At 46.8% G+C, this 25,291-nt stretch overlaps 1 protein-coding gene across 2 annotated transcripts in view; it reads left to right on the forward strand.

Moving 5' to 3' along the window:
• Positions 1-25,291, forward strand: part of ptch1 (patched 1) — a 51,517-nt gene that overhangs the window by 5,498 nt on the left and 20,728 nt on the right. For both annotated transcript variants that reach the window (XM_071894762.2, XM_071894760.2), the window contains exons 3-12: positions 12,981-13,170; positions 13,307-13,376; positions 13,594-13,685; positions 15,547-15,745; positions 15,929-16,050; positions 17,848-17,995; positions 19,334-19,465; positions 19,749-19,904; positions 20,559-20,657; positions 22,643-22,768. In XM_071894762.2, coding sequence (XP_071750863.1) covers positions 12,981-13,170; positions 13,307-13,376; positions 13,594-13,685; positions 15,547-15,745; positions 15,929-16,050; positions 17,848-17,995; positions 19,334-19,465; positions 19,749-19,904; positions 20,559-20,657; positions 22,643-22,768 — 1,334 coding nt within the window. The remainder of the gene's footprint in view (positions 1-12,980; positions 13,171-13,306; positions 13,377-13,593; positions 13,686-15,546; positions 15,746-15,928; positions 16,051-17,847; positions 17,996-19,333; positions 19,466-19,748; positions 19,905-20,558; positions 20,658-22,642; positions 22,769-25,291) is intronic.

Here is a 25,291-nt window from a genome sequence, read left to right on the forward strand (position 1 = left end):
AGAACAGACTGATTCCTATACAGATCACACTAGCTCTCTCCCTGGGTTGGCTGCTCTCTCCTTGCATGCTGCAGGGGTCTGACAGACAGCGTGTTCCTCTAATCTGCTGCGCAGGCGCAGGAGGGAGCAGCTTAGTTGGAGGGGAGCTGAGGCCTTCAGCCCAGGACTCCTGATTTTAGCCTTGGTTAGAGAGGAACACCCTGTTTTCACACCCTTTCCCCATGTCAGACCACGGCCATGTGTGATATGGCTGTGTGCACCATATGGAACAGTATGGTCATTATAAGCTTGATAATACACAGTTTACTACCATGTTATTACAGCACAGACATTGCATAGGATTCAAAATCATTGCAGTTTAACCTACGATTATATTTGTTATACATGTTCTTGCTTGAGCCCACTGTTAGGCAGACCATCACAACCCTATAACAAGCTGTCTTTCACATAAGTTAGACCATGTAGAATTGGTGTTGGCAGAACAGGTTAGTTTCATGTTGAATCAGAGAGAGAGAGACCACGCACTAGCACCAAGGCTGCTGACCTCTGCTAGACGTTGTGTGTGTGTGTGTGACATGGTCCCGCTCTCCCTCATGCGTAGACAGGCTGATACACAGAGACCTGCACATACACATACACACACACACACACACACACACAGACACTGACAAAGAGACCGGGCTGCGGTGGTTTCCTAGGTCCCAGGACGTGAGGGGTTCCAGATGCTGGTAGGGAGAGATCTGTTTGTTTAGATTAGGCTGCACAGCTGAGGGATAGATTAGTTCTGCCTGGACCGTGGAACGCTGTGCTGGGCCGTGCTGGAGGACTGGCCCGTCGTCCGAGAGCGGAGAGGAGGAGAGGAGAGGAAAGAGAGGAGGAGAGGACAGAACGGCTGTTTATGTTTCATTTGGAACTGCCCTCCACAGGCGACCCGTGGACGACCCCGCCTGGAAGCTGTGTGGCCTGGGGACGCACGCACACACACACGCACACACCCAATACACCCACCTCATATTAGATCTCTCAATCCCATTAGAATTGAGTGGAGCTACATTTTCACGTGGGTGATCTCATCCCGTCTCTGTCGTCACCTGCCGCTCGGTCGTGCCGGGGAGGCTGCGGTCCTCGGCAGACCACCATTAACCGCGTACCAGAGCGGGCCGGTGTGTTTATTCTACGGCCCGTCACGTGCCACAGCTTTCGCAGGGATTGTCTCTTCTCACACAGCGCTCACTCAGCACTGTTTATAAACACTCAGACACAGGAAGTTCTGTTTATTAGACAAAGCGACAGAGACCAATTGGGAGCTGAACACACGCTTGCACAAAGAGTCGATTGTGCCGGCCTCCGAGGCTCTATGGGGTTTTGTGTTTTGCTGAACATTCGGCGAATGATAATAAAGTCGTCTTAAAGTCTTTTTTTCCCCCTACCCAGATCACATGAAAGTGATAGCGGCGTGTATTCGGGGCAGATTGCATCCACACTGCAGATAAATGCTGTGTTTATGTCGGCTGCAACGCTCACAGGAAATTATTAGCCGAAGCAGGAAGTTGTAGTATTGTGGTCTGCTATCTGGCTCTCCCCGCACACAAATGTGGCTGGTTGCCCTCTGTGCTTCCCACAATGTCAGAACACATGCACATTGGCCCGTGCACAACTTCAGTTTTGAAATGTAGATGATTCTGGATGATCTTGTGATGATTAAGTATAAGCCACGTCCACGGAGCAGAGACGTGGAAGAGAGGAAGAAGCCCCCTTTAGAGTTCCTCCCGGCCACAAATGGAAAGTGGAGCCATCCCTTGGCATTCTGGGTTAAGGCAAACACAGGCCAAATTGTAAAGAAAATAGCAGCGCCGCCTGCCTCTAATTAAAACAGTATCGCGTAAACATTGGCCTTCCTGTAGGACGGCCCCTCACTCTCTCGCTCTCTCTCTGTGCGGAGAGAGAGGGGCTGGAGATGTGGCTGGGGTTGGGCTGTGGTTATGTGGCTATGCCTTGAGTTAGGGATGAGGGGAGAGAGAGAGAGAGAGAGAGAGTGAGGGGGGTAAAGGGAGGAGAAAGATTGGAAATGGGGCTTTTGAAGCTTGAGCTCTGAGCAGGGGTTGAAGTTGAAACTGGGGGTGAAGCGGATGAGAAAGGGGCTGGAGCTGTACTGTAAATTGGGCTGGGGATAGAGTTGTGGTTAGCCTATAGCTTTAGCATGGACTCAAGATAGAGAAAGGGGCCTATGGCTTTCATTTGGCATGATGATAAAGAGGATGCCTTTTGTTTTCAGTGTCTGACATGGACTTGAGTTGAACTGTACAGAGTTCTGTGTGAGTGACTCTAGATGCAAATAGATTTATGGCCTGGGCTGGGTCACAGGGCTGCGGATTGTAGTCTCAAGGCTACGGACCGAGGGGAGGCCCAGGTCCCGGAGCGCTTTCTTGGGGGGCATAGTGTAGAGGCCAGGGGCCACAGGGTAGACCCCTGGGGCCCTGAGGTCATCTCATAGAGGCCCCGCTATTTAAAACCTCACCTGATACTCGCCCTGTGGCCGGGGTGCAGAGTGAAGACTCACAGCAGAGGGGAGGGGGGGGTGGACGAAGGGAGGGGATGAAGAAATGGCGTAGAAGTAGCAGCTGTCACCATTAGTTGTTTGTGACCTGTATGTTTGCGTGTGTGTGTGTGCGCGTGTGTGTGTGTGTGTGTGTGTGTGTGTGTGTGTTCATGTTTGCCTGTATGAGTGCGCACGTGCATGATTAAGAGAGTGTGTGAGAAATGCATTTTTCTTCTATCTCAATATTTCATTTTAGGAGTGTGTGTGTGTTTCCCTGGTGACATCTGTCCTCCAGCAGAGGGCAGTGAATCTGATATATAATCTTGCTTTAATCTCTGATATATAATAATTCTCACTAAAATCAATGAATGCTGTCTACTCTGAAGATTATGAATCAGTCTTGCTTTATTGGACAGAGTTTATATTCAAGACTGACAGGAGAGAGGGGCGAAGAGTCAAACTCAAACCCATGTTGTTTTAGATTCATGGTATGTGCCTGAGCCCACTGCATTGCAGAATACCCATGATAGTCATATTTTTTATCTTCTCATTGAAAGCTGACTGCCATTAACTTAACTTAACTACTACTGATATCGATATCAATATGGTGTGAATCGTTAAATCGGTGCCCCTGCATGTGTGTGTGCATTCTCAGCCTGATGTAAGTTTTCAGAATACAGTCTGATAGGAATAAACTTTGTTCTAAAGCAACTCTTTCCCTCCCATGGATGTCTGTTTTTTATCTAGCGTGATTAAGAGCCGAGCTGACAGAGTTGGTGGTTGTTTTGTTGTTTTGCTGGTAATGGCAGTGGAGAAGAGAGCAGTATAATGTTAAGTGCATGCGGAAGAAGCCTTGACATCCTTTCTTGTGGACGAAGATGAGGAGGAGGAAGAGGAGGAGTGTTCTGAATGTGGCTTCTCTGCTGAGAGGATTGTGGTTTCCATGATTGAATTATCCAGCGTTTGATGTGTATGGGAGCACGGATGCATGCATGAGCACGCAAACACACACACACACACACACACACACACACACACACAGACCATGTTCCCTCTGGGTTTTGGGTTTTGGTTCTGTGAGTGAGTAGGTGGTTGAGCAGGGTTGGCATGGCAGGCTATTTCTATGGGCCTCCCTTTGCCATACTTCCCTCTTTATCCCTCTGTTTTTCTCCTTCTCTTTCTCTCTCTCTCTCATTCTCTCTTTCTCTCACTCTATCTCTCACGCTCTATCTCCAACCGCTTTCATTTAGCAGCCGCAAGCAATCAAACACACAAATGTGCCCACACCCCATATTTTTTCCTAGTTTGCACAGAATACACAACGCACAGTCATCCATCTTTCTCTCTCCTTCTCTTTCACTCTCTTCTCTCTCTCTCCCACACACACACACACACACACACATATATATATACACATGCAGAAACTCAGGCAGTCACGCACCCACCCATCTACATGGACACACACCCATGCACATATACACAGAAATGTGTATATACACACACACACACACACACACGTTCACATTTTCCAAACTGGACTCAATTAAGTTTGTGTTTATCAATTCACTACAAACAGGATTAAACCTCTCTAGAAGGAATAACATTCCAGCGTGTTGTGTTAAACTTTACGAGTTGATGAAAAGTGCAGGCTAGCTGGTGAGGGATTTAGTGTGGGGAAACATTGTGCCTCTGGTACTGTACACTGACTTACAGCCCTGTTTTCTCAAGCTAGCTCTCCTTCATTTGAAAGCAGCTTTGTTTATATTAGCCCTACCTGGCTAAGTAAATGTGAAATAACTTTTAAAAGTTTGCTCGCTCAGGTCTCCATGTGTGTCCGGGTGTGTGTGTGTGTCTGTGTGTGTGTGTGTCTGTGTGTGTGTGCGCTCCCGAGGTGAACGCACTCCCATTCACAAACGACATCCTGAGATGCCTCCAAGCTCTCTGTTTACATTTTGCATTCTTTCGGGCGCTCTTATTCAAAAACCAGAGCCCTGCGAATGACCGACCACAAGAGACTGTGGAGAGACTTACCCTTCCCCCCTCTCTCTCTCTCTCTCTCTCTCTCTCTCTCTCTCTCTCTCTCTCTCTCCTTCTCTCTCTCTCTCTCCCACTTCTATCCCCCTCTTTTCCTTTCTGCCAAAAAGGTCTCTCTCTTTACCCTAGCCTCCTCCTCCTCCCTGCACCCCCCTCCCCCCTCCCTCCCTCCCTCCCTCCCTCCTCCTCCTCCATCCCCCCCTTCCCTGGCTGGAGAGAGAGAGTGGCCTCAGAATGCCAGATGTATTACAGAGTGAGGCACGGCAATGTAAACACTCAGCCCTGCCATGAGAGCAGGGTGGTCTGGCCTCCCTCCCGCCCTCCCTCCTTCCCTGCAGCCCTCCTTTCCTCCCTCCCTCCCTCTTCCCCTTTCCTCTCTTCCCTCCCTCCCAGCGCTGACTGCCAGAGGGGCGGAGAAAGTACGAAACAGCAGAGAGAGAGAGAGAGAGAGAGTGAGAGAGTAGGGGGGGAGAAGCAGGAGTATAGTAGCGGTAGTGTGTTTGTGTTTTGGCTGCAATGCCTGCGGTACACTAGGAGAGAGATTGGGGTGTGGATTGATGCTTTTCAGACTGCAGCACAGAGAGTTTTTCATGTGAACGTACTGTAGATTTCTCCAAATTGTGTGTGTCGCTAGAGCGTTTGCCCGTGTGTGTGTGTGTGTGTGTGTGTATGTTAGGCCTTCTGGTACGCACGGGTTACGTCGCAGTTCAGTTCATTGCAATTCCTACGGCACGACGTCATCGAATCTTGTAACAACAGCAATTACGCCACTACCACACACACATACACACACACACACACGCGAGACATAATGATACAATAATATAAAACGTTTCCCCTCTCAGATGATTGAGAGGTTTGGAGTTCCAGAGTGAGTCAGTGTGCGTCAGAAGGCAGCAGCTTCCAGCTTTGAGCCTGCGCTGAGGCCGTCCTGCTAGGCTGGCTGTAGTGTTGGGACAGGGGAACACCTGTGACCCAGTGCTGCAACAGGCTGATGTACTGCTGGGTCTCTCTTTCTTTTTCTCTCTCTCCCATTCCCTCTGTCTCACTCTCTCGTTCTGTCATTGTCTCTCTAGTCTTCTCTGTCTTTTACATTATACATTTGTAGCTTACACTCTTCACCAGAGCGACTCACAGTGAAATAAGCTTCAATTCCGATATCAACTAAATTGGTAACAAAAATCAGGAGTGCAAATGTCAGGGTATTAGTGCGCTCACAATCTTCCTGTGATCATAGAAACATCATGTAAGAGAGAAGTGCTATGAAACAGAATTCTATCTGTCTTTCTCTCTGTTTTTCTCCATCTCTCCCCTGTCTCTCTCTCTGTCCGTGTGTCTTCTCTACTCCACACTTAGGAATGTGTGATTTTGGGATACCTGGAATCATGGGCCATCTTTCCAGGAAATGACAGAGAGATGGCTGGCTGAGATTGGCTGCTCAGGCTCATGTCACGGTCTGTTATGGCTGGGCTGTGGGCCAATCACAGGGCAGTAAATGCAGCAGGGGGAGAGGGCTCACCTGGCTTGCATTCGACAGGCACCGACAGGAGAGACGGCCTTATGTAAAACTATAGGACAAGGATGTTTTTTTTTTTTTGATGAAAGAGTTTTTGTAATTTCACAAAATTTGGGGCTTTTTTATAGTCTTGGCTCTAATTTGAACCATGAATGGGTGGTTTTAAAAAAAATTTGTCCCTCGTTTTTGTTGTCTCGATTTTATGGCGCTGTAAGAATTTCAAATCACTCACAATGAAAATCGAAATGAAATCTCCTGTGTCCTCTTGGTCACATACGTCAATTAACACATCATTTTGCCCGACATCTTGGGTATTTTCAGTCGAAACCGCGACCGCTGCACACAAGCACACTCGCTCTCACACACACACACACACACACACACTACACACACAGACTTTCTCTCATCGTTTTCTTTCCTTACTACTCTTTCCACTGCTCTGTGAATCCAGTGGCATTGAATAGGATTTTTTTTAGGGTGGGGGGGGGGGGGTGGATGGGGGGGTGGGACCTGAATGAAGGCAGCAACGTGGAAGAATCTGCCCATTGAGGAGTGTGTGAATGTACACCTCGGGCCCAGGGGAAGCTGCATTGGGAGCCAGCCGACTGCTAAATACACCCATTTTAGGGGCTGCAGGGGCCGGACAGGTGATTAGCATAATCAGGGGCGAGGGGACCCATACATATGGTAATGTTGGAGTTGGGGGGTGAGGGTTGGTGGGGAGGGAGGGGGTGTGGCGTCGGAGTGGGGGGGGGGGGGCAGGGGTTGGCAGCTGGGGTGTCACATTTGTGTCAGGGGTCGGGGTGCTGTCGGGGGGGTGGGGTGGGGGGTGGGGGGGTGAGCTGGGGGGACATTGTGCTACAGCTGCATGTCAGAGCACTTCCCTCCCCATTTCTCACTATTTCTCTCCCTCTCTCTATTTCTCTCTCTCCCCCCTCTCTCTCTCTATATATATATATATCACTCTCTTTCACTCACTCCCTTACTTTTTTCTTTTCTTTCTTAATCACTCGCTCTCTACCTTGCTTGTTTTACCCTCCCTCTGTGTGGCAGTCCCCTCCCCTTTGAAAGCTGAAAGGAGAGAGAGAGAGAGAGAGAGTGAAGGGGGGGGGGGGGGGGGGGAGAAAAGAGTTGCTCTGGGTCAGATAGGGTCTCGGCTCTCAGTGAGGCCTTTCAGCAAGCATTTGTGGATGTGTGCACACCTGCATTGCCCAGCTCACAGTCAGTACTGCTATTACTGCTACTGCTCCTGCTATGACTGCTAGTACTCATGCTAGATGGGTCCAGTACGTTCAAGGTGATGAGAGAGAGCAGGAGGACTGGAAACCCACATTTTCTAAACAAATCTCAAACCAACCCAACCAATTCATGGAGTCCAGCAAACATGCAGTAAACGGTGGGACCTCTTCAATGGCTTCGTCTAGAAAGAAGTTGTGGGCAAAGTCAAACGAGTAGAAGTTATAAAAGAGTGTTGGAGGAGGAACAATGTGGAAACAATGCATGACTGGAGAGTAAGAGAGGAACACATAGTAAAATGTTGAGTAATAAAAGATAGAAACAGGATAATAGTTGATGGCGTGTTATGTGAGGCGTTTATGGTTTTGATAGAGGAAGGCAGAAAAAGTGATGGTCACACTATTGCTCTGCTTCTGATGCAATTCAGTACACAGTAACAGGTTCAAGATATTGTCATGAGAAACAAAGTGGAAATAAAAGTTTCTAAATTAATAAGTCAAATTAAGTAATCAAATAAAGTTTGGGAACAATTCAAAGCCATTGTTTCTTCCCAAACTTCTTACTTTGACATGAGATTATGGTAGGCCTTGTCATTGAATTTCATTACCCAGCTGTAGTTAAATATTTTAGATCATGGCTGTAAGTGATACATCTCTCATCTCCACAATATAATGAGTGACAATATCTTGATTCATGCCTTATGGCAGAGAATAGTAGACGTTTGCTGAGGTTTTAATTGGGGTGTATGAGGATGTAGCAGCAAGAGCAACAGTAATGCGTACTTTACAAGATACAGTGAAGGGCAGAAATGGAACGACGGCAGATGAAGGTAGAAGCAGAGGGATGGCGGAGCAACAGGTGGGTTCTCCTCGGAGATCAAAGCCCTGTCAGGCGATTGGCAGCAGCAGCTGAGAGAAAGAACAGGAGGAAGGAAGAAGAACAGAGAAGAGAAAAGAGGAGGTCCCTACTGTGGGAAAACCATACCTGGACAGATTGACAGAGCACTGGTGGGGACAGAGGGAGGGAACATGAGAGACGATGACGCAATCTTTTTCTCCCTTTTATACTTTCTTCTTTTAATGAAATCTTCTCTTGAGTTGGAGCCTGCTCTGTGTTCATCAAACTGCTCCAATGAAAATAGACTATTTGGTGTAGATGTCTTGTGTCATCGCTGCATGTTAAGCATGTCTCCACTGCTTGTAGCATAGATATATGAAGCACTGTGTCTATGTCAGCTTACCTTGTATACAGGGATGTGATGCAGTTTTTTCTCTCAGTAATTCAGCCCTTACAAAAAAAAAGTCACCTGGGAAAATACACGTGAATTCAAACCACATGTGATTTTTGGATACATGCTGGTTTTCACGTCAGCAATTTTGTCACGTGACAATTTGCACCTCAGATGTGAGAATTTAGTTTTTTTTTTAACTACATGTAGTCAGCTTCTAATGTTTGTTTAACGTGTGAAAAATGTATTTCACATGTCATGACAAAGCCAACATGTGTCCAATAAGCACATGTGCTTTGAATTCACATGTGTATTTTCCACATGTGACTTATTTTTTTTTTTAAATGGCTTTCGGCTACTATGGAGATGCTGCCGCTTGTGTCCGCTTGTGTGTCCATGGTTGCTCCCTGTTTTTTTTGTGGGGGGTCATCCTGATCACATCCTCATGTATATGTTGTGGGGAGCTGTGGAGCGCTCCAACTCTCCTGGCGGTGTGGTATCGGGGGCTCAGGGTATGGGAGGTCGCTGGAAACTTGGTGGCAGAGAGATGACCTGGTTTTGGGGGGCTTCCTCCTCACCACAGGGGGTCCCTGCTGAGAGGGGGCCTAATCCAGCTAATCCTCTCTCTGCACACACACACACATGAACACACACACGCACGCATGCGCACGTAGATGCGTGTATCCACATGCACATACACGTACATGCACACGTATATGCACGTATATCCTACACACACGCGTGCTCCTATCACATAACATGACACTTCTCCCTCTGCTCCCTTTAACAGCCTTGTCTCACCCCCCGCTGAGCTCTCTGATACTGGGTCAGATATTATATCAGACCCCTTTTAGTGGAGGTGAGGGAAAGTGGGACTCAAAACTGATTCTAGATCTGCTGATAGGAGGGAAACACATCCTGGGCGAGACTTGGGATGTCTATTCCGGTTGTGCAAAATTTCACGGGAGGGATACTTTTATTGTTTTGTGTATTTTGATTGTTTTTGTATGTCTGTACAAGGTGTGTGTGTGTGTGTGTGTGTGTGTGTGTGTGTGTGTTTGTGTGTGTGTGTGTTTGTCATGTCAGAGCCACACACAAGTTGTTGAAATCAAGTTGTTTGCCACTGGTGGTGCATGTTTCACTTTAAAGTGAGGGATGCTTCCGTTGTCAGGCGTAGGAGATGTGCGGGGGGTGGGGCTGTGTTGTTGTGTGTTGCAGCGTGGAAGAGAGAGAAAGGGGGAGAGAGAGAGAGAGAGAGAGAGAGAGAAGGGGGAGGTGGGGGTTGGCTTTGACAGAGGGGCTGGGCTGATTGCCATCATGATCTGGCCAATCACAGACCAGCGCTGAATAGAGCCGAGAGAGAGAAAATGAGAGTATGGGGGTGGAGGGGTGGGGGTTTGAGTTCAGAACTGAGAAGGGGGAGGGGGTGATGTCAGTTCCTTAGAAACCCACTTTCTCTCCCTCCGTCCCCCGTCCCCCACATTGAGAATAGGGGGGACCAGGGGTTAATGTTATGCAACAAACTGAATACCCTTGCTGAAGGCTGCAATACAGTGACACACATAGGCCTGCCCGTTCTCTTCTCTTCTCTTCTCTTCTCTTCTCTTCTCTTCTCTTCTCTTCTCTTCTCTTCTCTCCTCTCCTCTCCTCTCCCAATCCTCCATCTCCCAAACCTCCATCATTTTCCCCACATGGACAAAGACACTCATTTGCTTCTTTTGTGTGTAGGCCTATTTTTGAAAAGTGCTCCCTTGAAAAGCGGCTTTTTTTTGGACAAACCTGTTCCAGCAATTGGTTTGATAGTATTATTGTTAGTAATGCAGGCACACATATAGTAACACACGCACACACACACATACACACGGGTGGCAGTACACATAAACACCTCACATGTGTGTGAATGACAGTTGGGGATGGGTAGTGGAGGAGATTGAGAAGGAGAAGAGAGGGATGAAGGAAAGGGACTAGGGAAGAGAAAGGAAGAGTGTGAGAAATGGAATGCAATGGGACGTATTTGAAAGTGTCAATGGCACTTTGTTTTAGGCCGTAGCTGTTGAGGCCTTGAGCAGGACACCTCTGAGATATCAACACATGCCGGGGTCAACCAGTTTTCTTAGGAGAAGGAATATGGGAATATGTGTCATTGAAGAAACACAGCTGTGTGTACACACTCACACGCACATGCTCGCACGGACACAAACGCACACACACACACACACTCACACGCACACATTTTCTCGGTCCAGCTGGGGTGTTAATTTCACCCTGAGGCTGTGCGAGTGTTGACCCCAAAACGCTGTAACCTCGTGAAGTGTGGAATTCTCCAAGCCTGAGGCCGTAATGTGCTGTTTCCTGTAGAGAGAGAGAGAGAGAGAGAGAGAGAGAGAGAGAGAGAGAGAGAGAGAGTACATTCCTTTGACTTGTCCCATTCCTCACTGCTTGCTGTAAACTCAAGGTCTTTGGGTGGCAGTCCAGATCTTGGAATGTGTTCAGAACAGAGAGAGAGAGAGAGAGAGAGAGGTCTTTCTAAGCACGTCCCTCCCATCTTTTTTCAATCATCTTTTCTCATCTTCTAGCACGCTTAGAAGCAAACTGAAAATGGATGCACCAGCCTCTCTCTCTCTCTCTAGTATCCGCTGTGTTCCCAGTTCTACTTCTTGTCAGTGTTCTTTGAGAAGAAGCCTCGGGCTAGCTGTGCCTTTGAGCGCTGAGTGTACCAGACAAGTCGACTTGTTAGTGCACTGTCAGTGTGTGTAGGGTCTAAATCAGTTCCATGCGTGCTCTTTTGAAGGGGGGGGGGGGGTGGGGGTGGGGGGCTTGGTGTACCGTAGCTGTCTAGCTTGCCTAGCAGTGGAAAGCATGTCGCTCCGGTTAGCCTGGGCCTGCTATTAATGATGAGTATTATAAACATGCCTTCAGACGGGATCAGATGGGAATGCTGTTTGGGTCCAGAAAAAAAGAAATCAAGTGTGTTTTCCTAATGCCCCGAGACACGGCCCCCTCCCTCCCCGTTCCATTGGTCTGACTGGGTGGTCCAGCCCAGCAGAATAGGCATGCTTATGTTCAACTTTAATGCCATTACAATGGGCCGAAAATATTCAACCTATGCCTGTTGTTGCATGAATCGAGCGGAATTGTTCAATTGGATTAGGGCATAGTAAAATGTTACAGATTTTTCACACAGTCGGCTTTCTCACAGTGCATTTTTCATGTTGGTGGGTGTGCGCGCCTGTGTGTGTGCGGGCCTGTGTGTGTGTGTGTGTGTGTGTGTGGCTGTGTGTGTGTGTGTGTGAGCGAGTGAAAGAAGACAGAGGACTATACTGAGTTGTCATTGAACATTCACTCACTGATGATGATGGAAGGGCTCAAATATTCTGCTGGTAAATCAGACACAGATACACAGAGTTGAGGGATACAGACAGGCAGACACACACACACATACACACACAGACAAACATGCACATACACATGCACAAGCACACACACAACCCCCAGTCTGAAGTGAGTAGTCTAAAGTGATGTTATATTAAAAAAAAAACCATGTACTTTTATTCCACATTTAACGTTGTAGCATAGCTGGCGGTCAGTAGCTTCAAAATTCAGCACCAATTTTTTTGCCAATGAAAGTTTGGAATGAATCAGCCTTGTAGTTGACTGACACAAGTGTGGGAATGTGTGTATGTGTGTACATGCATGTGAGCATTTGCCTGCATTTGTTCGAGCGTGTGTGTGTGTGAGTGTGTGTGTGTGTGTCTGTGTGAGAGAGAGTCTTTGCCAGAGTTGCCTTGGCTATGCTGGGGTGGAGCAGGGTAGCTAAAGGACCTGAAAGGCTGCTTTTGTAGCTGGGCTAGCTGAGAGCTCAGAGCGCACGCACAGGGCTTAGTCCCACCACGATACTGGGAGCAAAGCCTGGAAGAGAGCCTCTCTCTCACACACACACACACTCACACACACACACACACATGCACTGAACGTGGTCTGGCACTTGCTGACTTGTCAGCAAATTTGAGTAGAAACATTAAGCTGTCTTTTTGAAATGTGGATTTGTTCGAGTGATGTTGCTCTCCTAGATCCAAAGGAGTTAGGATGTTTGGCAGCGCACCGGTACGAGCTCGCTGTAAGCAAAGCTCTTTTGTTTAAGATAGGAGTCTGATAATGTCGTGGCCGGGCTGAGATGTCTTTGGGTTTACTTTGCGGGAAAAATAGAGGATTATTTCTTAGGTCAGAGATGTTGTAGTACATGATTTTGCTTGTGTGTTTGTGAGTGGGGGGCCGTCAGACTGTGTGTGTCCTGTCTGTCTGACCTTCTGTCATTCTTGGAAAGGAATGTGTATGTGCAATATACTGATTTAAACCAGTAGGAGTATGTTTGGTGTGTTTGGATGTTTGCACGGTGAGTTTAAACACGTCTGCTCCTCTCTGTCCAGTCGGCGGGCGTGTGAACCAGGAGCTGAAGTACACGCGTCAGAAGATGGGCGAGGAAGCCATGTTTAACCCTCAGCTGATGATCCAGACGCCGCGGGAGGAGGGAGCCAACGTTCTAACGGTGGAGGCGCTACGACAGCACCTGGACTCAGCTATCCGAGCCAGCAGAGTTCATGTTTACCTTTACAACAGGTAAGCGTTGTTGCACCATGTCTTTCTGCTTGTCTGTCTGGCTGATATTAGTGGATACAGATGATAAATGTATTCTTGATGATGATGATAAATTTATTCGAAGAAAACTGATCATCTGTTTTGCTCCCCTTTGTAGACAGTGGAAATTAGAACACTTATGCTACAAATCAGGAGAGCTAGTGACGGAAACTCATTTTATGGATCAGGTAAGATCGAAGACGTTTCAGTTTGACACTGTAAAGTTATTTTTTATCTGGACTTTTACTCCCAAGGTCCTGTTGAAATATCATCAACAAAATTCGTTTTTTTTTTGGTCTTTGTTGCTTGTTTCCTCCATTCCTCAATGTGTCAATACTCCTCTGTGTGTGTGTGTGTGTGTGTGTGTGTGTATGTGTGTGTGTGTGTGTGTGTCTGCCCAATTAGATCATAGAGAAGCTACATCCCTGCCTCATCATCACCCCATTGGACTGTTTCTGGGAGGGAGCCAAGCTCCAATCTGGAATGGTCTATCTCCCGTAAGTACACAAAACTTTTTCTTATTTTATGATGTGGTAACACAATCTGATCATGCCAACACAGCATATCATTAGATCAACTGACCAGTCTCTTTCAAGCAGTCAAATGGTCAGATGATCAAATGCTTTTTTAATTGGTCACACATAGGGCTTTCCTCGCTATGAGGTCAATTGGCAAACGTATTAAAATGATGTTTGGGGATAATGAGATCTAATGCTGAGCTCATGAGTGTTGGTTATGGAGATACCGTATGGTGACAGTATGTTCAGATTGTTGCCGTCTGTTATGTTGGAGAGAGAGAGAGAGAGAGAGAGAGACAGAGAGATAGAGAGAGAGACAGAGAGAGAGAGAGGGAGGAGATCTGGAACTCTGGATCTTGTTTTTACCCCTTTAGCAGTGACTGCCAAACACGCTCAGCCCAACCAAACAGACACCACAGAGGAACAAGAGTGTGTGTGTGTGTGTGTGTGTGCATGTGTGTCTGTGTGTGTGTGTGTCCTGAACTCGTCCCCTCTGAAGGCTCTATTGTAGTGGTTGCTGGCATGCGTAGCGCTGGCGATAGTTTCTCTCCAGCCCTGGGCCTCACACCATTGTCTGGCCCTTCTGTTGCTAATGGCCTGCTGCTACAGTAATACTCAGCAGACCTTTACCTCTGCGTGTGTGTGTGTGTGCATGCACATGCGCGTGTGTTTGTGTGTGTCATTGCCGTCAGCGTATATGCGTGTTTTGTCTGTGTGCGAAAGCGTATGAGCGTGAGCCGTTGTCATCGGTGTATGCGTGTGAGTCTGCGTGTGTGTGTGTGTGTGTCTGTGTGTGTGTGTGTTGCCCCTTGGTCTCAGATGGTAAATAAGGTTTTTACTATGTTCTGGTTGGGAGGCTGGGAATAATGACCCAAGCCTGGTTAAGCACATACAATGTAGTCTGAACCACAGAGAGAGAGAGATTCAGAGAAAGAGAGAGATTGGAATGTGCGAGGCATAGAGAGCATAGAGAGACAAGGACCGGTTTGGAGCAGGAATTCACCACTCCGCCGCTGCACGATGGGAATAGGTCTCCATTTATTGTTTTCTAGCACAGAGCAGGACAGAGATTCTTTCTGGTCTCACTCCTTATTATACTTGGTATACCTCACAGAAATTTGGCAGCCAATCGAAACTGCGAGTGAGAGGCAAACTGTGCACATAATTGCACCTAAACATCTGACAAATGCAACCCGAAAAACTTAAACGCATAGTTTCCTTTCTCCCTATACAATTCTGGAAGTGGAATGGCAATTAAACAGCAGTTAAGGTTTAAAAATGTAGCTAAAGTCAAATACACAAGCATAAAGTAACCCCACAACTCAATGCCGCTAAAACAGGATTGATGTGATAGTTGTTTTGTCAAGTACTTGCTCTAGAATCCAAGCTACAGACTTTCTACAGACAACAGTCAAGGAATAATACTAATCTTCAGGCAGAAACACAACACATGCAGATAGTTCACTGATATCCGAACAGAAATACAACACACTGGGGATAAAACAGATAGTCGGAATCAGTTTAGTTGCTCTAGCATCTGATGAGTTAACTCTATGTAGAATAGGTAGATTGTCTTGCTAAAATCTACTCTTGCCTACCTTGTGTTTTTCGCTATGCTTGTCCTATATAATTTTGTTCACCATTGATTGTGTTTAGTTAGATCTAGCTAGACACATTCTCTGTAAAGTCCTCCGAGACATGCTTGTGATAAAGGGCTGTATAAATAAACGAACTTGAACTTGAACTTAACTCTCAAAATACACAAAACAATATGGAACACGGCATCATATTATCAGTCAGGGTCAGAGTCTAAACAACAGTCCTAATCTGCCCTTCACAGAGGGAAGCCCCCTCTTCAGTGGACCAATTTTGACCCGAAGGACTTCCTGGAGGAGCTGCGAGCCGGGAACTTCCCGGTGGACAGCTTCGAGGACATGCTGGAGAAGGCGGACGTCGGACACGGCTACATGGATAGACCCTGTCTGAACCCGGCCGACCCCGACTGCCCCCTCACCGCACCCAACAAAAACGCCACCAAGGTAGGCACACACACACACACAGGACGGGCTTTGAAGGCCTGTACACACATGCAGGCTCACCCAGCATTACAGATCTATCCAAATTCATACTTTTTTGGTAAAACATAAGCAAAATCTTTAGCTTGAGCCTAGCTGCTGACCTTTTTTTTTTCCTCCCTGTTGCTTTTATTGCTGGTTCGCCAGCCATTCGACGTGGCGCGGGCCCTGAGTGGCGGCTGCCATGGTCTGTCCAGGAAGTACATGCACTGGCAGGAGGAACTGATCGTAGGAGGGACCACCAAGAACGGCAGCGGACCCCTGCTCAGGTAACATACTCACACTTACACATGCACACACACACCCATAAACACCGCTGTGATCACGGCAGCGCTTATTCTGGACGGAGTGTGTGTTTTTTGTTCTTTTATACTCTCCGAAACGGCGCGTGCGTGCGTCCGTGTGCGCTCTGTGCTGTAAATCTTGCAGTCATTAGCAGATTCCAGTGAAATCTTAGAGCTCCAGCTGTTCCTGCTCAGCTCTGGCTGCTCTGCTTGGACACTGCTTACCCACTTCTACACACACACATAGACACACACACACCCGTGCACAGAGTGATCTATTGCCTGGCTCGTTTGTCCAAATATACAGCTATATAAGATGACTGCACTTAATGCCAGTGTGCATATCAAGCACAGAGACAAAGTACATAAATTTGTTTGTGGTATACTTATGGACCCTTAGTTTTATGTGCACAGTAAGCTCTTTGCCCAACATAACAAAACACATTACACAGGGCACACAATCATAAATTGTACATGATTTTTATATAAGCATACAACATAAAGTATACACATGCAAACGGAAATTAAAACATGCGTATTTTATTAAGTGGTAAGAAGTTCGCCCTAACAGGGATAAACTTTACAGATTATGTGAAATTTTTGCTAATGGACCACTTATTTTCATATTAAATCGCAGTTTGGATGGTGCATACGCACACACACACACACCCACGCACATTCACACACATACTGGTCACAGAGTACAGTGGGGTGCGTTGTTTGTTTTGTGGTTGTGTTTTTTCCTGGCAAGGTTGGGTCATTAGGGTGTCTGTGCGTGCCTGACTCTGTGTATGTGTGCGTGTGCGTGTGTGTGTGTGTGTGTGTGTGTGTGTGAGAGTAAGTGTGTGTGTGTATATATATATGTGTGTGTGTGTGTGTGTGATTTAGCCATCGGGCTGTTAATGTTGGCGTCTTGGCACTCAATGTCTACATCTTGTTTACTAACTGCCACCATTACCGTGATTATCACCATATTACAGTGATCACATTCATAAGGAGAATGACTAGCCAATGTCTGCTGCTTTGGTTTGTAAAATTTGATGATTTACTATTACATTGACCGAGTTGACTGTGACATTTTTAGATGACACTCCAGTTCCATGTCATTTTGTTAAAGACTTGGCGAGGTTTTAGGAATTTCACACAATTTAAAGTGGTACTTTGCAAGATCCTCATTTTGGCGTCTTAAATGATAAACGGTCGCTGCTGTGGTGTCTCTGCGCTGCATGTCCCAGAGATCACCCTGCAGTCAGTGTGTTCAGCACTGTGACGTCTTTTTCCTTTGATTTTGTGCCGACGAAGTTTGAGTTTCTGTAGGTGGCGCTCTTTTCTTTGTCTGTTCAGCCATGGCGGCTATCGCTGCTCATGCTAACTACCCTGTTTCTTCTTCTATTTAGTCTAAACAAACTTCTGTTGCTGCTGCTGGAAACGTAAAATGCATCCCTTCCTGTGAGGGTTTTTGCCTGGGAAAGACACCCGGTGTTTAGAACAGCAGATGTAAAAAATGTTCACACAGTGGATATAGGTTGGATCATCATTGTGTTATAGCGGTCGGCAATAGAGAATAGCAAAACTGACATTTATTTATATGAAAATGTCATGGTTTATTACTTTAAATAATAATATCTCTCTCCTTCCCCACCTCTCTCTCTTCTCCTCCCTCCCACCTCCTACGTCTCCCTCTACCGACCTCCCTTCTTTTCATCCCCCCCCCCCCTTTCCACCTATCCTTCCCTTTTCCTCCCTCTCACCCTGCCACCCTCCCTCCATCCCGCCCTCCAGTGCCCAGGCCTTACAGACCATGTTCCAGCTGATGACTCCCAAGCAGATGTTTGAGCACCTGCGGGGCTATGAGGAGGTTTCCCACATCAACTGGAACGAAGATAAGGCCGCAGCCATCCTGGAAGCCTGGCAGAGGAGATACTCCGAGGTAAGGGCCAAAGCACTTTGAGATGAGACATGCAGAGAGGGAGAGATCCAGAGAGAGAGAAAGAGCGTGTGTGTGTGTTGCAGAGAGAATGGGAAAAGAGAGGCTTCGTTTCAGACCTTAAATCCTCCACAACCACGCTGTAAATCACAGGCCGGATACAGGTGAACATGGAAAGGCCCCATCCAAAGCCCGGGCCCCTGATAGATACTAGGCCCACTGTTGGTGTGTGGTAATGGGCTAAGGCTCGCCTCCCTCTCTCTGCTCAGTGGAGGGGAGCAACAGAGCAATGGAGCAAGCATGTCTGGAATACATTAAGGGAGTGCTCTCTCTCTCTCTCTCTCTCTCTCTCTCTCTCTCTCTCTCTCATACGCACATCTCGCACACACACTCAAAAGTTCACACACAATCTCTTTCCCAGCTGTGGCCCCATTGGTGGCTCATGTGTGACATCATCTGGTCTTTGTTTTGGAGGCCCCAACCTCTGCTCGACACGGTGTGACCTTGTATTCGTGTGTGTGTGTGTGTGCGTGTGTGTGTGTGTGTGTGTGTGTGTCTGCGTGTGAGCGCGCCATTCATCTTGGGGCCCAGTGTTCAGTGATAGAGAGGAGGTGTGATCATTTGTCTGACTTCAGTGTTTTTATCAATGAAATACGGCTCTGGCAACCATCAGTGAAAGAGCCAAGAACTGCAAAAATGTTGTTACTATCTGTGTGTGTACAAATGTGTGAGCACGTTTCTAACAGTGTGCCGTGTGTTTGAGTGTGTTATGCACAATTAGGCGTGTCTGGAAGAATATGTGCGCGCATGTCGGTATGTGTCTCACACATGTGCGTGTTCACACGTGAGCGCGAGTGTGTGTGATGTAGTGCGTGTTTCCTAATGTGTGTCAGCCAGCATTGCTCCCCACTGAGCAGTAAGCACAGTTCAATGTTGAAGCCATCTGTCTGCGATGAGACAGTGAGAGAAAGAGAGGATGGGTCATGGTACTGTCTACGGAGTCTCCTGAATACCTCCTACACTGGAGGTGGAGCTTATTATTCAGAGATGGGATTTTTCTGTTGTTTATGTAGGACATGTAATTTCAGCAACATTTGTGGAACAGACTGCTGCTTTTCCCATATTATTCCCAGCTTTTTCATTCTGTCTGCTGTCCAAGGAGACATCATTCAGTGCTACAACTTGATGACTTGCACAATTAAGGCATCATTTGGTTCACTTACTCATTGATTTTTTCCCCCTCTCTCCATTTCTCCCTTGCTTTTCCTTCCTTTCCACTCTCTCTCTCTCTCTCTCTCTCTCTCTCTCTCTCTCTCTCTCTCTCTCTCTCTCTCTCTCCAGGCGGTGCAGCAGAGTGTGGCAGCGAATTCCTCTCAGAAGGTCTTGTCTTTCACCACCACCACCCTGGAGGACATCCTCAAGTCTTTCTCCGACATCAGCGTCATCCGCGTGGCCAGCGGCTACCTGCTCATGGTGAGAACCAGCCTTTTGGCACGCGTTTGTATTTGAGCAAACTTGGAGAGCAAAATTGAAAACAAATTTTTTACATTTTAGCTTGAAATGAAAGGACAAGTTTCTCTTACAGGGATCAACAGAGTATCATGAACCCCAATTAAGCAGTCCTTTGTTTTCTATGGAGAGAAATAAGTTCATTTGTTTGGGCATTATCATTATGTGTGTGTTCTGTCAGTGGTTTCTGCTCTGTGTATAATAGGTTGGTTAATTGACCGGTTACTTGTGTGCCGTTTGTGTCCAGCTGGCCTATGCGTGTCTGACCATGCTGCGGTGGGACTGTGCCAAGTCTCAGGGGGCTGTAGGACTGGCAGGTGTCCTGCTGGTGGCGCTGTCTGTGGCAGCCGGCCTGGGCCTCTGCTCTCTCCTGGGCATCTCCTTCAACGCTGCCACCACGCAGGTAACTCACACACTGGACCCCGCTGGACAGCCAGCCGATCGGGTAGCTGGTCAGTTAGCAAGAGCCAAGGCGGCTTGAGTATCATAACACACACAGTCAGTCAGCGAGTCAGTTAATTGGATGGTCTGTGAGACCGTCAATCAAGGTCACATTTCTTACAATGATTCTTTATTTTGCAGTTTCAGGACCCAAAATAGTTCACGGGCCTGTCTCTTTTGTGTGTGCCCATATGACAGGAGAATTAAAATGTTTTAATGGGTTGAAGGGTGAGAAAATGCGTTTCTCATTGGGATACTGGGCTGAACATTTTTGAGAACCCTTGCTTATACGGTATCTTAAATATTGCCAACCATGGAGCGCTGTGCTGTGTGGTTTCATGATACAGCTTTGGTTGCTCTGTACTTGGAGTAGAAAAGTCAAGATTCTGCACTATAATGCCAGAACAACCAAACCAGAACAGGACATCCCATCCACAAAACATGCACTCCTACACACAGATACCCACTAAAAAGCACTCAAACCGAATACGGCTGTAATTATCCAACGAGACACACAACACAAATCAGTCACACTAGCACACGTTCCCGGCTTGTGTTCCTCCTAGCGGCTCACGAAGTGTGTGTGTGTGTGTGATATGGTGTGTGTGTATTACAGGTGCTCCCCTTCTTGGCTCTGGGTGTTGGGGTGGACGATGTCTTCCTCCTCGCACATGCCTTCAGTGAGACGGGACAGAACAAGAGGATCCCATTCGAGGTGAGGCAAACACCCACACTCACTCACACACACACACACACACCCACACACAGACGCAAACTTTACACACTTACACACTTCTCCCTCACCCCGTCTCAACCCCTCTGTCGTCTTATCTCCTCCATAGAGGAATGTGTGAGTGCCTGTCTGTGCCTGTGATGTAGCATCAAACAACCCCTGTGCCACACACTCAGCCCGCTCATCAAAGCAAAGCTCCATATTAAATGTCTTCTGTTCTGAAAACATCCACCAGAAGATTAAAGTTCTGCGGCTGCCTGCGTGCGTTTCAAGGCAGTCTATCTTAGATATTTAAATTCACTCTTTGCCTTTTTGTTATTCAAGGATTATCTCTAATGCCATTTTATTGCAGATCAGTAGTTGCTTTTATTCTGAAGATACTTGTATTAATTGACTCAGTATTGCTAAACAACTGTACTGAACAAAGGATATCATGACTTGAGTACCTGCTGAATGAATTTGGATGATGCAGACATGCAAGTTCTCTCAGTGAAAGACAGCTACTGACTTACAGGATCACACTGTCTACTTTACACACCTGCACCTGTGTATGAAGTGTATACTCTGTGGACTAGACTACTGCTGTAAATGCATGCTCATGTGTGGTCCTAAGTGTAGGATGTATTATAGTGTCGTTCCATCAAATGAAAGAAAGTGTTCTGCCTGTGCATGGTGAATGGAAGAGTATACAGTAAATTGTCTCTTTATCAGCAGTCAGTAGGATGGAACCTCAGGTTGAAGGCTTCAGCTTAAACAGGGGGGGGGGGGGGGGGGGACACACACACATTCCTTTTACACTGCTGTGGGTTTGTGGGTTTGAGTCCAGCTCATGATATGTCATTAAAGACCTACCTCCCTTGCTGTCACTCTCCACTACACACTGTACAATAAAGCAAAAGAATGCAAAAAAAAATAAACAAAAAAACTGATAGAGATTGAAGTTTATATTATTTTCCATGTGTGCAGCCGTGCATCCATGCGTGTGTGTGTGTGTGTGAGAGTGTGTGTGTTTGTGTGCAGCGGGATAACTTTTCATCTCCAGAAGGGGAAAACACAGACATGTATTTGCTTGTTTTTGTTTTCCCCCGCTTTCCTCTCCTTCTCGTCCCCGTCCCCCCCCACCCCCCCTCAGCTTCCTTTGTGTGGCTGAGATGAAAACTAAACAGAGCTGAACCTGATCTCTCCTGTGACACACACACACACACACACACACATGGACACACGCACACGCAGATACGCATGCACACACTCGCTGTGTGGTCCTGCACGTCCTCAGCTCTTCACACAACTGCCGACAAACCCGCTAGGGGTGTGTGTGTGTGTGTTCATGTGTGTGTGTGTGTTTTTACTCAAAGACGTAGTAAAAAGGATGTTCAGCAGTTACGATTTTGCAACAAATCGATAGAGGCGAGAGAGGCGATGTGTGTTCTTATGATTCCTCTGACAGCTAAGAGCAAAGTCAAGGACAGTTGGATTAGGATTATTGTAAACACTTAGTGTCTCAATCAGTTTCCAATATGACTGACTGATTTTATCTTCCTCTCTGTCTGCATCATTCCATTATTCCTTATTCCCTATTACTGGTCTGTGCCTCGAGCCTGTTGGATTCTTTTCTTTTCTTTCTTTCTTTCTTTCTTTCTTTCTTTCTTTCTTTCTTTCTTTCTTTCTTTCTTTCTTTCTGTCTTTCTTTCTTTCTTTGCTCTTTTCCCCATCCTTAAAACAGAGGTAGACAGGCCTAGGTGGATTATCTAAGTGCACTTCAGGTCTTCAGGAATCATTGCAATCACTGTCAGTTGTATCAGTACTATGATAATTGTACATAATCTCACGTATTACACATAGACATTTGCCTTTGGCTAAAATCTGAACGGAAGACTTGTGTTTAATTGCTTTTCTTTCCATCTGCCTCTCTTTGCCTATATCCCTCTCTCTCTCTCTCTCTCTCTCTCTCTCTCTCTCTCTCTCAGGACCGTACAGGCGAGTGTCTGAAGAGGACAGGGGCCAGCGTGGCTCTCACCTCCATCAGTAACGTCACAGCATTCTTCATGGCAGCCCTCATCCCCATCCCAGCGCTCAGAGCCTTTTCTCTACAGGTATGCCCGGTAGTGTGTGTGTGTGTGTGTGTGTGTGTGTGTGTGTGAGAGAGAGAGAGAGAGAGGGAGGGAGAGAGCTCAGTCGTGTGGGGCCTCTCTTTCACTAATGGTCCTGTTCCAGTCTTCATTGGCTCCAGATTTCTCCAGGCCGTTGTTTTATTGATTTCATTCATCAAACTGAAAGTGAGTGTGTGTGAGGAGGGTGTGTGTTTTGCTAAATCCACCCCCACCCCCTCTCCCATTTAGACGCTGTTTAGTGGTGGGCCCGGTGTCTGTCCAGATTGTGGCTGAGGTCCACGTAACCCAATCCCTGTGTGTGTGTGAGTGTGTGTGTGTGCGCGTGTGTGTGTGTTTGCATGTCCTCACGCTATGAGTATGAGTGAGTGTGGGGGGGTTGCGGTATCTGTGTGGGAGGTTTGAAAAGCAAGGGTCTAACTGTGTGTATGTGTGCCTTTCTGTGTGTGTGTCTGTGCGTGTGTGTGTGTGTGTAAGGTCTGTGTGTAAGGGCGGGGGTATGCAGTGGGGGGCTCTGACTCCTCTAACATCTGTCAGTAATTATAGACGTCACCAGAGCGGTGAAAACTGGGACAGAGAGAGAGATGTCTGTCGGTCTGTCACCGAGTCAAACCGCCTCCAACAGTGATTCACACACACTCTCTCAAACACAAGGGTGCATACTGTAAAGAGAAGATAAGATCAGATGAAACTTTAATGATCCCTGTGTGGAAGTTGGGTTATTGCAGCAGCAAAACTAGTAGAATATAGCCAGAAGTAAATAGAATATAGATGTAAAAATAGAATATAAACAAATCGGGGTTGTATAAACAAGGGCTAGACTGATATATGAGATTGCTGATCTATCAGGCCGATATTGGAGTTTTATTAGATATTGAGCATGCCAGAGTTTCCCCTACCATTGATTATGTGTGGTGGGTCACTCGCTGCGAACCCTAAAAGAACTTCATTAGTCTGGTTTTTCACTGGAGGGTTTAAGACTTTACATGATGGTCTGCATGCTGTTTCAGAGGCTTTTCCATCCTGCTGAGAATATACAATTCTGGGGGAAGCAGTGAATCCTTGTAATGTTTTGGCATGAAAGTGGTCAAATTTAAAGATATTGAATATTGGCAAGAAATATCAGCTATCGGCAGCTGTAGTACAAAAATATAGGTATCAGGATTGACCTTCATAAATCAGTTGAAACAAAGGCTATATGAGTGGGAAGTAAGAAGAAAAGTATGCTGCTTGATTTTACTTACAGTTACTTACAGTTAAATAATATACAGTCAACAAGTGAGTAAGTATATAGTTAAGCAAGTGGTGATATTTGTCTCTCTCACACACACACGCTCACACACACACACACACACATGGAGTTAGGCGAGACGTCGCCACAGTGAGTAGAATATTAGCATGTGTGGATAGATGGCTTTAGTACAGCGAGTCTGTCAAACATGATCCATTTACCCCATAGGTCTAATCCATGCAGTATGCTCTTATAGGGGGGACATACACACACACATGCATACACATACCCTCTCACACATGCATACACACACACGTACACACACACACACATGTGCACGTATACACATAGCATGCATACTTTACACCTGTGGCTTTGTGACTGTGGTTGGGGGGAAGACTTGCACTAGGGCAGACATGCTGATACCCATCTTTTATCATGGACACACACACACATAACACACACACACACGCATACACACATACACGCCTCACTCTAGGGTGTTTGTCTCTCATGTAGGGCTCTGCATTGATGCTGGGTTGAGAGATGTGTATCTGCTGACCTGTGGTTGTGGTTTGTGTGTGTCTGTGTGTGTGTGTGTGTGTGTGTGTCTGTGTGTGTGTGTCTGTGTGAGTGCTTAAAAAACAACATTCTTGCCCTTATCGCCATTAAGCACTTCCTATGGTCGACTCCTCAATGGATTCATCTCTCTCTCTTTCTCTCTCTCTCCCTCTATCTGTCTATCTCTCGTTTTCTCCCCTCCACCAGTCTGGGGAAACAAAAAAGCAAGAATCTTAGCTTGATAATGGCATGAACACACACACGCACGCACACACACACACACACGCACACACACACGCACACACACGCACAGGACAGATCTGATGATAAATCTTCCGAGTGGTGTCTATTCTGGGGTCAGCTAACGGTCGCGACAAGTGTGTGTGTATGTGTGTTGGTGTGTGTGTGTGTGTGTGTGTGTGTGTGTGTCATGATACTGTATCTGTCTAGCTGATTTTGGGCCAGTTGAGAATGAATTGTCTTTCTCTATTTACAGAAGTTTCTTCTATGTCTCCCTCTCTTTGTCTCATATTATTTCTCTCTGTTGTTGACTGAGTAGTGAGCAAAGGAATGAGGGAGGGTGAGGGGAGGTGTGTGTTTGTGTGTGTGTGTGTGTTTGTGTGTGTGTGTGTGTGTGTCTGTGTGTGTGTGTGTGTGTGAGTGTCTGGTTGGTGTTAAGGTGTGGTTTAAGTAGGAGGCTGTGCAGTTTTTTAAGC

This window comes from Centroberyx gerrardi, chromosome 8, assembly GCF_048128805.1.
Source record: "Centroberyx gerrardi isolate f3 chromosome 8, fCenGer3.hap1.cur.20231027, whole genome shotgun sequence".
Lineage (NCBI taxonomy): Eukaryota > Metazoa > Chordata > Actinopteri > Beryciformes > Berycidae > Centroberyx > Centroberyx gerrardi.